At 44.2% G+C, this 14,339-nt stretch overlaps 1 protein-coding gene across 1 annotated transcript; it reads right to left on the bottom strand.

Moving 5' to 3' along the window:
- Positions 1 to 193: 193 nt before the first annotated feature.
- Positions 194 to 13,590, bottom strand: ZC2HC1B (zinc finger C2HC-type containing 1B; the record flags this gene model as incomplete). The annotated part of the gene is made up of 7 exons (XM_027632553.1): positions 194 to 559; positions 3,224 to 3,302; positions 4,123 to 4,228; positions 4,928 to 5,046; positions 10,553 to 10,611; positions 11,619 to 11,743; positions 13,537 to 13,590. Coding segments are annotated over 7 exons (567 nt in total), but the record flags the coding sequence as incomplete, so codon positions are not given.
- Positions 13,591 to 14,339: the final 749 nt, after the last annotated feature.

Below are 14,339 nucleotides of genomic sequence, written 5' to 3'. Positions count from 1 at the left end.
AAAATAAGGGTATACCTCCACAATATTTCTGTCTTATTAATCAATTTCTAGAAGCAATTTAAGTGTTTAATGCAAGAATGAGATTTGGTTTTAGTCTGAACTTGAAGTGCTTTGAAAAAGATGCACAGTATACGCCACCATTTATCACATATCAATCACTATCATTAATCATTTTATTGTTTACTGAAAGATTCTATTAAATATTTACATGAAATTCCAGAATGTTCACTTGTCTTGTTCAGTATATCAAAGCATTAGGGGAAAGGAAAAATAACATGGTACTGGATCTTTCTACATTTTGTTAAACCATTTAATGAACCCATGGTAATAGCAATCCTCTGCAGGCAATCATTTAATTAAATCTTGGCAACAAATACAAATACTCTCACAATCAATGAATTTCAGTTTGCTTATTTTATTGAACGTGGTAGCTGTAGATCTTCAGGCAGAAGTGGTACTGGAAAATTGTGTTGCTTAAGATCTTCCATAATGTGTTAGAAGAAAACCTTAACACATCCTCGCCAACCAGCCACTCTATCTTCTGTTGTCCACTTGCGGCCTAAAAGCAGCAACAAGCCATATACTTGCTATTTCCTATTATAGAAACAGTTTTTATATTTTAGTCCATTTTATCTAAGAAAATTAAACCTCTGTCCCTGGGAAGGTGATGGAGCAGCTCATCCTGAAAACCATTTCCAGGCAGATTAAGGATTTATTTACACCATTCAAAGCCAGTTTCTCACATCTGCTTTCTCAGCTAAAAAGTGCTCTTGAGTAGCACTGAAACTGATCTTTTGCCTGCACAAAGTGCTCTGTAAAGCACCTGGCAAAGCTCAAGTTCTATAGAAAATGCAGCAGCTGCCAACAGTCCAGCATCTGCAAGCTCACCCAAGCCAGGCCTTTCCACAGTTCCGCTGTGCTCTATTTTGGATGCTAGTGTGGATGCCTGTCCTGGGGACTGCTGGAGGCAATGGCTGTCCCAAGCCTCTGTAAACTGGCTGCAACTACAACCCCAGTGAAACTCACCAGTATCCCTAGGGAAAAGAGGTGTCTCCTCCCCAAGCCTGCCAAGCCCCAGGTTTCAGAGTTCAGTGGCTAAACTTTTAAGAATGGTGATGGCATCAATAAGTTCCTGTTGCTGGTCTGCCAGACCCTGCATGGTAACCTTAAGAGTTATTATACTGTTAACATAGTAACAGGTACATAGTCACAGGTATTCTGGGGGGTAGAGAACACCAGATGAGACTACTGGGTACTGACAGCAGTTTCTCCTGCAGCTGTTAAAGTGATGGAGGTAGGTGGAGCTCGTAATAGCACCATGCCCATTGCACTCTTCCCCACAACTGAAGGTACCAGGCACTGACCAGCAGCAATCAAGGACAGCAAAACTGCACATAGAAGAACCCTGCAATGACTTGGAATGTGAGACTCTTGTTTTGTGCACATTTCTCTTCATCCCATGCTCCAGGTACTCTCAAAAGCTCATCTCCCAGGCTCAAAATACCTTGCCAGCTATAAGGAATAATTCTTGGCTACATTTCCTGCTGGGATCTCATATTCTGCAGCTGTATACATGTCACAGGGGTGCAAGATGCTGATCACCTGAGCCATCCCCTGGAGTAATAGCACCATGACCACCTCAAACAGGAGCTGCAGGCCTTCTTGCTGCTCTGACATGGCTTTGCCTACCTGATGATGGGGGTGTTCCAAAAGAAAGAACATTTAATTCCAAAATTAATTTCTCAGTAGCCTACACTGGGGGCCTGAGGAGCTCCACAAAAGTTTCAGTACAACTAATTGCTTCAAATAATACAAAGAAGCTCATACTGCAAACACTGCAACAGGATATATTGAAAAACACCTGAAAGACAATTGCTGTAATTGGTCACAGCCAGCACAGCTTCATGAGAAGAAAGTCCTGCTTATCAAACCTGAATTTCCTTTTATGACAAAATAATGCACCTACTTGATCAAGGGAAGCCTGTTGATGTCATCTTTTTGGATTTCAGTAAAGCTTTCAATATTGTCTCTCACAGGATCCTTCTGGTCTAAATGTTCAGCACACAGCGGGATAAACACATCATGCGGTGGGTGAGCAATTGGCTCACGGGTTGAGCACAGAGGGTAATATGAATGGGGTGACACCAGACTGGTGACCTCTTACTAGTGGGGTTCCACAGGGCTCTGTCTTGGGCCCTATACTCTTCAACATCTCCATAAATGACTTGGATGCAGGACTGGAAGGGATACTGAGCAAGTTTGCAGATGACACAAAACTGGGAGGAGCTGTTGACTTTCTCAAAGGCAGGGAGGCCCTGCAGAGAGACCTTGACAAATTAGAGGACTGGGCAATCACCAACCATATGAAGTTTAACAGGGGAAAGTGCTGGATTCTGCACCTGGGACAGGGCAACCCTGGATGTACGTACAGACTGAGGAATGAGGTGCTGGAAAGCAGTGCCACGGAAAGGGACCAGGGGGTCCTGGTCGATGGCAAGTTGAATATGAGTCAGCAGTGCCCTGGCAGCCAGGAGGGCCAAACATGTCCTGGAGGGCATCAGGCAAAGTATCACCAGCTGGGCGAGGGAGGGGATTGTCCCACTCTGCTTTGCACTGGTGTAGACTCACCTTGAATACTGTGTGCAGTTTTGGGCACCGCAATATAAGAAAGGTATTAAGCTGTTAGAGACCGTCCAAAGGAGGGCAACAAAGATGGTGAAGGGGCTCAAGGGGAAGCCGTATGAGGAGCAGCTGAGGTCACTTGGTCTGTTCAGCTGGAGGAGACTGAGGGGAGACCTTGTTGCAGTTACAACTTCCTCGTGAGGGGAAGAGGAGGGGTAGGCACTGATCTCTTCTCTGTGGTGACCAATGACAGGACCCAAGAGAATGGCCTGAAGTTGTGTCAGGGGAGGTTTAGGTTGGACATTAGAAAAAGGTTCTTCACTCAGAAGGTGTTTGGGTGCTGGAACAGGCTCCCCAGGGAAGTGGTCACAGCACCAAGCCTGACAGTATTCAGGAAGTATTTGGACAATGCTCTCAGGCACGTGGTGTGACTCTTGGGGATGGTCCTGTGCAGGGCCAGGAGTTGGACTTTGATGATCCTTGTGGGTCCCTTCCATCTCAGCATATTCTGTGCTTCTGTGATTCTGTGATGTTGTGTATCACAAAAGCAATCGGGGTCCTTTTATGTTATAATGTTGAAATAAAAAAAAAAAAATCTTACCCAAATTTTCCTGAAGAATTTTTCCCAGTAGATACACCCCAAGATTTTCCAGCTTTCTTCAGTATTTCTAAAGAGGTCTCTGCAGATCATTATTTAAAAAAATATTGGCCATAAAACATGATAAACTACAAAAATTCAACACAAACTCCAGAAATGTAGGGATCAAAGATACTGATACAAAGAGCAGTTTGTATTATCAGTCACATGTTATACTACAAATAACCTTTAAAATAACTTTATAAAACATCTTCTAAACATAGACTGAGTATGAGTCATGATTAACCAGTAGCAAAGGGGTCTAGAAAACACATTATGTAGAGGGAACTGTTTTAGGGAAGTGGTGGTGTTACTTTTAAGGCTAAATCAACAAGGGCAAAGTCATATGGAACATATGACAACATACTTCATACTTCATCTAAATGGACCTAAGAAAAGGTAAAAATGGTAGAATAAATCTTAAAATTGAAGATTAAAGGTTATGGAGTCCTTTATGGAACAGAATAAACCTCAAACCCAGACTGTATATTTTAGGTCTATATAAATACTTCTGTTTGAGGACCTCTAAATGAAAACAACAAGGCCCTCCTGAGCACCCAAATGAAAACCTCTGGGCATACACTCCTCACAATGGAGCAGACTAATGACCAGGAAATATCAACATGATGACCATTCAATATCAATTCAACTTCCACTTGGAAATTTTTGACCCTGTATGGAAATGAGTTTAGGTTTTCATGTCAAGACTTCAAAAAAACCCCACAAAAAGTCAAAATTTATAATTCAATATTATTCTATCAGAAAACTGTATTCCAAAGCCTATGATCTGCCTATGATCGCTCACCTCAAATACATCAGAGTTTGTTACAAGAAAGACATAAATACGACTAAATGAACTCTACCTAGGCTAGGTTTGTCTGTGTTGGCACCCTTTTGTACTTTCTCCAGAAGTGATAACACAGCAGGTGTTAATGTTGGAGTTTTTCTCTGAGTCAGTGGCTGCTTGTCCTAGTAAAAGAAGATGCACAATCACCACTCAACTCTAGCAAGGAACTTACGGAGCCCGGTGAAAACTCTCCAAATCGCTGTTGAAGCAGTGGTAGAAGGAACAGGAAAAAGGTCCACCCTCTCTCACTTGGAAGTCATTTTTCGTGCCCCAAATAGGTGAAAGAATAATAATATTTTCAAATATCTTGAACAAAACAAACAAACAAAAATCCAGTACTCTCCTAAAGGAACAGTTTACATTATTCTTTTTTCTATAACAAAACGAAATCTCACTTCAAGAGACTGATGATTACCTTCACTTTTTTGATCCCTCAAAGGGGCTCAGCCCTTTGGCCTTGTGTCTAAAGACAAGGGAACAGCAGGCTTTCCAACAGCAGGGAACCCTAATGGACAGGAAGAGCTTTCTCCATGTATTGCAAAAGCTGCCAGTTTTCTGCTTCCCTACAACAGAACTACCTGGAATTACCCCGGAATCCAATTGCAGAAGAGCCTGAGGAAATTACTGTCCCAACTTTTTCATACTGTCATACTCTGTCATTTTTTCATCAGACAAAGGGCTCCAGTTATGGGCAACTCCCAGCTGATATTCAGCATGTACCTTGTTTAAAGAGTTTTATATTAATGTAGGTCTTTACTCACCATGAACTAAAGTTTGGCAAATCTGCCTCCAGGACCATGCAAATGTGACTGTGTACTTACCGAAGCCTGTCCAGTGGTCTTTGCAGCATGGTCGACACCTTGTCCTTCAGAAAACTCCATGTGCCTCTGTGCTGCAGCCCCACTAAACCTCTGTGAGCAGTGTGGACACTGAATATATTCTGACCATAAGAAAGGAACAGCTTGTGTCACAGTTTATACAGTACAGGAGAAAAATTGCCCTGCTTTCCTGGAGCACTCAAGATGCAGTTCAAAACCTGGCTCCACCAGCAGGTAACCATGATGAGTTCCTATCAGCTTCCAAAGTACATACCTTGGAGAACTACAAAAACTTTTTCTAGAAAAACACTTGGGATCCTAAAATATGTGCTTATGCTATTAACCCAGCAAACAGTAATTGCTTTCAAAAATGAATCCCTGGGTATTAATAAAAGCAGATTTTATTATCTTTGTCCTATTCCTGGCCACCCCCAACCTCATAATTAACAAGTCTGCAGGAACAGCATTATTCAAAAATTCCTAGCATAGACAAACCCAATGATTTTAAGACTACTTTTGAAGACTGGTCATTAAGGTTGCTATTTTGTTGAGGTGGCAGCAACATCGGCTGAGGTGAGTTTGGGGTTGAGGGTTAGGTAGACCTGTACAGAGAGTTCCTGAGCCCAGGGACTCCTGAGCAGCAGGCCAGAGCCCTGTCAGGACATGGAAGCCCTCAGAAGCTCATCAGGCAAGGAGAGGGCATTGCCGGGAGGTTTAAATGGCTCCAGGGAGTGCAGTGCAGCAGCTGGTGCAGGCAGAGCTTGTAGGAGGGCACAGCCACCCTCCCAGCTCCTGAGGTAAGCCCACCTCACCTGGTGATTCTTCCACTGCCCAACCAGAATAGACCCAGAAATGGTGTACACATGGCCAAAAACCATTGCTAGTAGGAGCGTGGCAACCCAGACAGAGCTCCACAAGAAGCACGCAGCTTTACAGGTCTCTGGCAGCATGGAGTGTCTGAGCCTGGCGTTAAGTGCCGGAGGACAGCGGAAAAGACACCTGCATACAGTCTGAATTCATGGATGATCTGCTCTGCCTGGTGGCAGAGCTTAAAGAGGAGGTGGAGACGCTGAGGAGTATCAGAGAGTGTGAAAGAAAAATAAACTAGCAGAGTTGCATCCTTCCATCCCTGAGAGAAATGCAGTGAATGGAAGCTCAGCAAGTCAGAGGAGCCCTGCCCTCTTACCATCAGGCAGAAGATATAAAAGGGGGGAGTGGAAACAAGTCCCTGCCTGGGGAGGTAGAAAAACCCTTTCCTGGCCTCCTTATTTTTTCTTATCATGGGGCTATTTGCACGGCACCAGGCCTGCTGGAGACAGATGGGTTTCACCTGTCTAAAAGGGAAAAAAGGAATCAACACAGTATGGGTAACGAACAGGAGAAACTGGTAGCCACTGTGCAGCAGGAAAGATACGACATAGTTGCCATCACAGAAGTGTGGTGGGATGACTCGCATGACTGGAGTGCTGCAATAGATGGTTATAAGCTCTTCACAAGGGACAGGAGAAGGAGAGACTGGGGTGGCTCTGTACATTAGGAAGTGTTTTGACTGCACAGAGCTTGAGGAAAGGTCAATGAGGTTGAGTTCCTATGGGTGAGAATCAGGGGGAAGGCTAGCAAGGCACATATCCTGGTGGAAGTCTGTTATAAACCACCCAACCAGTATGAAGAGGTGGATGAATTGTTCTATAAGCAGCTGGCTGATATTTCACAATTGCCAGCTTGTGGGAGACTTTAACCTGCTGGAAACTCAGCACAGGAGAGAGGAGGCAGTCTAGGAGCTTCCTGGAGTATGTGGAAGACAACTTCCAGTCGCAGCTGGGGTTGAGCCTACGGGGGTGTGAGGCCCTGCTAGACCTGATGTTTACAAACAGCAAAGGGCTGGTGTGACATGTGGTGGTCAGAGGCGATCTTGGGCACTGCAACCACGATATCATAATTTTCAATAACTGGTGAAGTAAGGAGGGGAGTCAACAAAATCTCTGTCCAGGATTTCTGGAGGGTAGATATTAGCCTATTCAGGACACTGGTTTAGAGAGTCTCTGGAGAAGCAACCATTAAAAACAAAGGGGTCCAGGAAGGCTGGACATGCTTTAAGAAAGAAATCTTGAAGGCACAGGAGCAGACTGTCCCTATGTGCCAAAAGACAAGTTGGCAGAGAAGATCAGCCTGGCTGAGCACAGAGTTTTTGCAGGAACACGGGGAAAAAGAGAGGGTGTATTACCTTTGGAAAAAGGGGCAGGCAACTCAGAAAGTGTTTAAAGATGTCATTAGGTCATGTAGAGAGAAGGTTAGAAAGGCAAAAGCTCAGTTAGAACTTAACCTGGCAACTTGTGTTTTTATAAATACATTAATAACAAAGGGAGGGCCAAGGAAAACTTTCATTCTTTATTGGAGCCGGGTGGAATATAGCCACCAAAGATGAGGAACAGGCAGAGGTACTTAAGACCTTCTTTGCCTCAGTCTTCTGCAGTAAGACCGGTTATCCCCTGCCCCCCTGCTGGTAAGCAGAGGTAGGAAGCAGAACGGATACCCCATAATCCAGGAGGAAGTAGTTTGTGACCTGCTGAGCCACTTAGATGCTCATGAGTCTGTAGGGCCAGATGAGATTCATCCTAGGGTGAGGGAGCTGGAAGAAGCACTCTCCCTCATTTATCATCAATCCTGGCTAAACAGGGAGGTCCCAGAAAACTGGAGGTTGGCTAATGTGATGCCCATCCCCAAGAGTGGCCGGAAGGAGGATGTGGGGAAGTACAGACCTTTCAGCCTGACCTTGGTGCTGGAGAAGGTTATGGAGGAGATCATCTTCAGTGCCATCAAACAGCACATACAGGACAACCAAGGGATCAGACCCAGCTCGCACAGGTGTAGAAAAGTCAGGTCCTGCCTGACCAACCTGATCTACTTTTATGGCCGGGCGACCCACCTGGTGGATGAGGGAATGGTTGAGGATGTAGTCTACCTAAACTTCAGCAAAGCCTTTGACACCATTTCCCACAGCATTCTCCTGGAAAAGCTGACAGCCCACAGCTTGGACAGGAGCACTCTCTGCCAGGTTAAGAACTGTCTGCATGGCTGGGCCCCAGAGAGTGCTGGGGAATGGTGCCGCGCGTGAATGACTCACTGGCATTCAGTCACAAGTGGTGTCCCCAAGGGATCAGCATTGGGCTCAGTCCTGTATAATATCTTTATTGATGATCTGTATGAGGGGATAGAATTTACCCATAGTAAATTTGTGGATGGCACCAAGCTGCGTTGGAGTATTGATCTGCTGGAGGGTAGGAAGGCTCTACACAGGGATCTGGATAGGCTGGATCAATGGGATGAGACCAATGGTATGAGTTTCAACAAGACCGAGTGCCTGCACTTTGACCGCAACAACCCCATGCAGCGCTACAGGCTGGAGGAAGTGTGGTTGGAAAGTGGCCACGTGGAAAAGGACCTGGGGGTGCTGGTCAACAGCCAGCCAAGAGGGTCAATGACATCCTGGCCTGTATCAGCAATATTGTGGCCAGCAGGACCAGGGAAGTGATTCTTCCCTTTTACTCAACACTGGTGATGCCACACCTCAAATCCTGTGTTCAGTTTTGGGCCTCTCACTTCAGGAAGGACATTGAGGTGTTGGAGTGTGTCCAGAGAAGGGAAACAGAGCTGGTGAACGGAATGGAGCACAAGCCCTATGAGGAGCAGCTGAGGGTGAGGGGGTTGTTTCACCTAAAGAAAAGGGGCTCAGGGAAGACCTTATTGCTCTCTACAACTACATGAAAGGAGATTGTAGCCAGGTGGGGGTGCCTCTTCTCCCAGGCAGCAAGGGACAGGACAAAAGGACATTATTTAAGCTGCACCAGGGCAGGTTTAGGTTGGACATTAGGAAGAATTTCTTCACTGAAGGGGTGATTAGACACTGGAATGGACTGCCAAGGGAGGTGGTGGAGTCAGCTGGAGGCATTTAACTGGATGTGGCACTTAATTCCATGGTCTAATTGACATGGTGGTGTTGGGTCATAGGTTGGACTCTATGATCTCAGAGGTCTTTTAAAACCCAATTCATTCTGTGATTCTGTGATTTAGCAAACCACTGCTGAAGAAGTCGTACCCCACCAGCCAAGGCACATCTAAGAGTCAGGTTTCTGAGTGTGAAGCAGCATTGTGAAGAACACACAGTCATGCTTTCTAAAGTCTTTTCTGAGAGTTTTACAGTCCTGATTCTACTAAAAGCCATTCAGTGACACATGGCTGGCGCAGTCCGACTCATTTCAATGAATAGTGTTCAGGGTCAGCACAGTCACAATTCAGCCATCACACCACTCTTGCCATTCCCAGACCCTTTCTCCCTGTCCTGTGGCTTTTACAAAAGAAGTCCAAGTGTCCTTATCCTAATACTAAGGATATAGCATCTTTAGAAACCCTTTCTCTCTGTAACAATACAGAAAAAATGGTGCAAGCAGCCATCAAAAGCCAGCTCCAGATCAGCATCATGGGCATAATGGTTGTGAACACAGATGCCTGGCTTCAGGGGGCTGGTAGGGGCACCTGGAACTTCAGGGGAAAATGGGGAGGTTTTGGGCTCTATTTGGAGAAGGATAAGAGGAAAAGGGAATATCTCTCTCCTTCCCAAAATCCATGTACTTTCTCTCCAGTCCTGTAATATGGGAATATATAGTCCTGTACTATAGGATATACACCCTCACTAGGCCACTCAGCAATTTGTCCTCCCTAAAAAGCAGTTATTTACTTCCTTTCTCCACAACTACTGCTGCTCTTGCAGAACTTGGATTCCTCCAATAAGAAGGAAAGGGAGGGTCTGCTCTCAGAGTTGGTAAAGTTAGAAAAGAAATAACGGAGTCATTAAAGAATTCAGCAGTGGAAATTCAGAGAGAAGTTTGACCCCAATCAAGGAAGGAAAAGGAGTCCTGCTGCTTATACTGCATCACCATCATCTAGGAGAGGAGAGAGGCTTGAATCATGGCAGATGCTTTTGCTATCAGTAATGAATTCCTACTCTGGAAGTGAGCCCAGAGAGCCCCCTGTCCCCCTCCTGCTCTCCGCCTTCCTAACGCAGGCAGGACTCCACTGAAACCCTTTCCAAGATTGCTCCCACATTTTATAAATCACATTATCATGATATATTGGCTGTATGTACATCATTTTGGATCTGTAACTTGTAACACAGTGAGCTCTGTGCAGAGACCAAACCTGGTATTTGTAGTAAACCAGACCTGTCTTCTGCTAAATGACTTCCCCTGACTGCACAGCTGGGTGGGGAAGGAGACAGTGGAAAAGCCACCACGTGGGAGTGGGGAAGCCTGTGTGCAGTACAGTCGTTTTGAATGGCGAGAGGATGTATTTCACCCTCTGTTATATTGTAGTACAGCTATTCGGACTCTCCTCCCAAAGTGTTAATATCAAATCCCAAGCTTGCTGCCTTTAAACTTAAGAGGTACAGTTAGTTTTCTCTTCCTCCTCACTGCCTCTGCTTTGCACTCCTACACAATTATGGAGGGAATTAATGTTCACACTGTGTTGTGCCAGGGGTGCAAAACTGAAGCCCATCTGCCGTTAATAAGAGGTAACTGCTTTACCAAAGATCAGTCCAAGAAGAGCAACAATGTAAAGTAGACCACAAACCTGGATTCATTCTTGGCGGGGGAGGAGGTGGAAGAGGGTGGCCCTCCTTCAGAGCTTGGCTGATTGAGAAGTATTAACAAAATCCTCTGCTTCCAGTTTTTTCTTCCCTAGCTGTTTCTGTAGTGGAAATAAGAGAAGACACAAACCATACTTCTCTTGAGCGAGGGTTCTTCCTTTCTGAGGGAAAGAAAAAGCATTACAAAAAAAAGAAATTTGCTTTTTTTGAAAGGCATAGGAAAGTTGATTTAGACCTTCACTGTCTATTGACAGCACCAGAAGATGGATAAAAGAACAATGCACTTCAACAGAACACCCTCATCATGGCAGACCAAAGAGCACTTAAGAGGGAATAGAAAAGACATTATGATCAACACCTTCCCCTCTCCACTTGTCACATTCTTCTTGCTTTAAACCTTTGCACACTTCTGTTTCTTTCCACAACTGATTTTAAAGGACATTTTACAACAGCAGTCTGCATGGATACCAAATCAGCAATGATTTGGTATGTCTGGGTAAAATAATACATATGCATATCCATGTGTATTCCCCTCCTCCCCAACAAATATACCTCTTCCAGTAAAAGCTAAAGCATCTTTTCCTCCATCTCTGTAAATAAATTCAATTTAAATTTTTAAATTTTACATTTTTAAACCCTTCAGTTAAATAGCAGTGAATCTCTGTAACTTAAGGGGCTACTGACACCTCTCAGGTTCAACATGGGGCATTCATGCATCAACCATCTTGGATCATGCTCTCTTTCAGATTTAGGTGAAAATGAAGCTGTTAGACTCTCACATTGTCTTTAAAAGGCATATTTTAACGTTTTTTAGAAGAGCAGAGACACTTACATACCCAGGGTAGTCATGACACCTACTGATTTGGCTTCTCAACAGAGAAATATTCCCTAACACTAGCAGCACAGGGAAGGGGAGGAAAGAATTTGGCACCCGGTCAAGCACATATGTGCGACTCATCCGTAACATCCAGGCTTTGTCCTTGGAGGAAACAATAGTGTTACTGAATGAAAGACTTCTTATGGAGATAACACACACACTTCAATTTTAACTATAGCTTTTGTGGGGCCTGCTTCTTCACAGTGATGATTTCTGTTCCCTGCAGTCTCTGTTTCAAAATGCTGAAGGGCTTGCACTTTCCATTGAAGGCTTTCTTGCACACTGGATCATGTCTCAGCTGGGATCCAAAGAAAAACATTTTTTGATGGGTTGGAGTCATGCTTTGTTAATGATGCTTCCTTATTCAGGCTTTGAAATTACTTATGTTCAGGAGCAGGGAGCTGCAGCAGTATTTATTTTGGGTTCAGTTTAACTCCTGAAGGAGTTAATCAAAACTTAAAAAGCTGTCTAAGTACAGCTGCAGTTCAACACAAATAAGAAACAGAAGCCATTTCCAGTTGGTTCTGCTCAGGGACATGCTGGAGGCCAGTACAAATAATGACTTGCAGAAAAGAACAAACTGGGTCTGTGAACAGGAGCTGTCCTGTTGGACTCCTCCACCACACCTGCTTTTCTTTCTCTTTTCTTGGTTAAGAGGGAGAACAGTCTGACCCTATTCAAGTGGCCAAGATTCACATTATTAGTTCTCTGAGTTTAGATAAGTGTTTCGGAGTGGGGGCTCCTCTGACAACCAGCAGTGCTTGTTAGAGCACTGAAACACCACTGGAATAGCCACAGCCCCAGCACCCATAACCTGACAGTACAGAAGGAAAACTAGGGATAGCACCTGCAGCTGGAAGCTGGGAAATTTTAGGTAGATATCTAGTGCCAAATTTTAGCAGCAACTTCACTTTTCTTTCTTTTTACTTATTAAGTAGCTGCCTGAGCAAGGCGTTTTGGTTTCAGCTCAGCTGGACCAAAAAAGCAACTCATTCTACTTCAACACATTTTGAAATTCTCATTTCCCTTTGAACCTTTTACTCACGTGCTTCAGGTCCTTATCCTCTGTTTCTAGACATTTTTGACAGCAAACTCAAGAGGAATATTGCTCTGCAGGACCAAAAGAACAGCAAATACCTATGCCTTGCCCGCTGAGGAGCATAGCAGTCCTGCATCACTGGGACACAGAGAGCCACTATAAGACTTGTGTTTCACACTAGTCACAGTGACAGGAAACTTCTCACCTCTCCCAAAACATAGATGTATCTCTTTTCAAACTGTTTTGCTAAATTAAACCATTCTGTTCTTCCTGTACCTGATCTGAGATACCAAACATGAAATGACCAATGCATAGTTGCACCTTTGTCTTGGCGCTCCACAGTCACTCAGATTCAAGTGTATTGTTCTTGGATTTTTTTTCTTAAATCAGTTTTCAGTACTATTGCAGGGCTAATCTGATCTACCACAGAGACACAGGATCAGTAACACAAACTGAGGAGCAGAGGGGTGCATGCAGAGCCCCACCCCTTGCAGAAAAAATGCGCAGTTGGGTGGTGCCAGGCAAGCTGTGCAGCCACCCATTCAGTTTGTAATCCAGGGATCAGGGAGGTCAAGGGGAATCTTTTCATTCACTTCAGCAGGCTTTGGAACAGAGCCTGGTGCCCACATTATGCTGTCAAAGGGACTACTTATCAGATGGTTTATTAGTCTGTTTTTCCCAAGAAGCCTCAAATAACAAATTCACCCTAAAAACCTGGAACAAATAGGAGGCTTCAGGTTAGTAATTTATGCCTCACCAAGAGAAAATACATTATTTTAAATTCAATATACAGGACATTTTTGGACATGGTTTTGGACAAGAAGGTAAATTAAGATAGCACAAGACTGACGATGAAGTCACAATATTTCTGTGCACATTGATTAATTCTCTAATCAAGTTCACTAATGAAAGCAGTTACTAGATAATTTGCTGTTTTAAATGTGTTCAACCCTCTTCTCTACTAGCAGACACCTCCTCCTTTCCCAGTACTCACTACCCCTTTCAGCTAAATGCATTGACATTCCCATTAAAAAAAAAGATTTTTGTTTTACCAGAACATCTTGTACAGAATGTTTTCCACAGGTTGTAGGAGCCAGATCTTGACTTCAGGCAGCTGTGTAAAATGCAAACCATGCAAGAGTCTGTTACACAGTACAGGACAGCTTGACTATAGCAGAGTCGGCACTTGGACTAAGCCCTGGCTGAAACAGTACTTCATTGTCAGAAAGGGACATCTCCATAGAATCACAGAATATCCTGAACTGGAAAGGACTCACAAGGATTATCGAATCCAACCCTCCAGTTCCATGCCAGAGTTCCCTTTTGCAGAACTCCTTAGTTTTCCCGTTCCTACTAAGCACAAGCTCTCCTTTACTACGATGGGCAGCATTCTGTTTTCCACATGACTGCTTAGGTATGTGCTTTCACAATGACATCACGGTTGGCTGAGGAGATGATGGAACAGTACCTAAGTTCATTGCTCCCTAAATTCAGGGAGGGGGCCTGGGAAGCAAGGGCAGGCGGTCTGCACCCAGATTTATTCTATTTTGTTTGGAAGTCAGAGGGAGCTAATGACACCCCATAATGGCTCAGGCTGAACTGTTGCTATTTCAGAAGGTAGAAAGTGCCACGCAATGTGCGGCATTATCTTCATTATTAAGGCGGAACATTTCCATGATATGCTAGACATCATTCCAAAATGATCTTACTTTATAGTGTCAATTTTTTGGGGATGTTTGGTTTTAAATCAGTAATTTTTTTGAAAAAATAGGTGTTAAAGTTACATGGAAAGTAGTTTTAGGCCCCTCTGACACCAAAGGCAGTCACATACTCTCATTTCAGAGCAGGGACGTGA

Source organism: Corapipo altera, unplaced genomic scaffold (genome assembly GCF_003945725.1).
Source record: "Corapipo altera isolate COAL_440 unplaced genomic scaffold, ASM394572v1 2b, whole genome shotgun sequence".
In the NCBI taxonomy this organism is placed as follows: domain Eukaryota; kingdom Metazoa; phylum Chordata; class Aves; order Passeriformes; family Pipridae; genus Corapipo; species Corapipo altera.
Note: the sequence above shows the minus strand (reverse complement) of the source record. Positions and strands in the feature narration are given on the sequence as shown.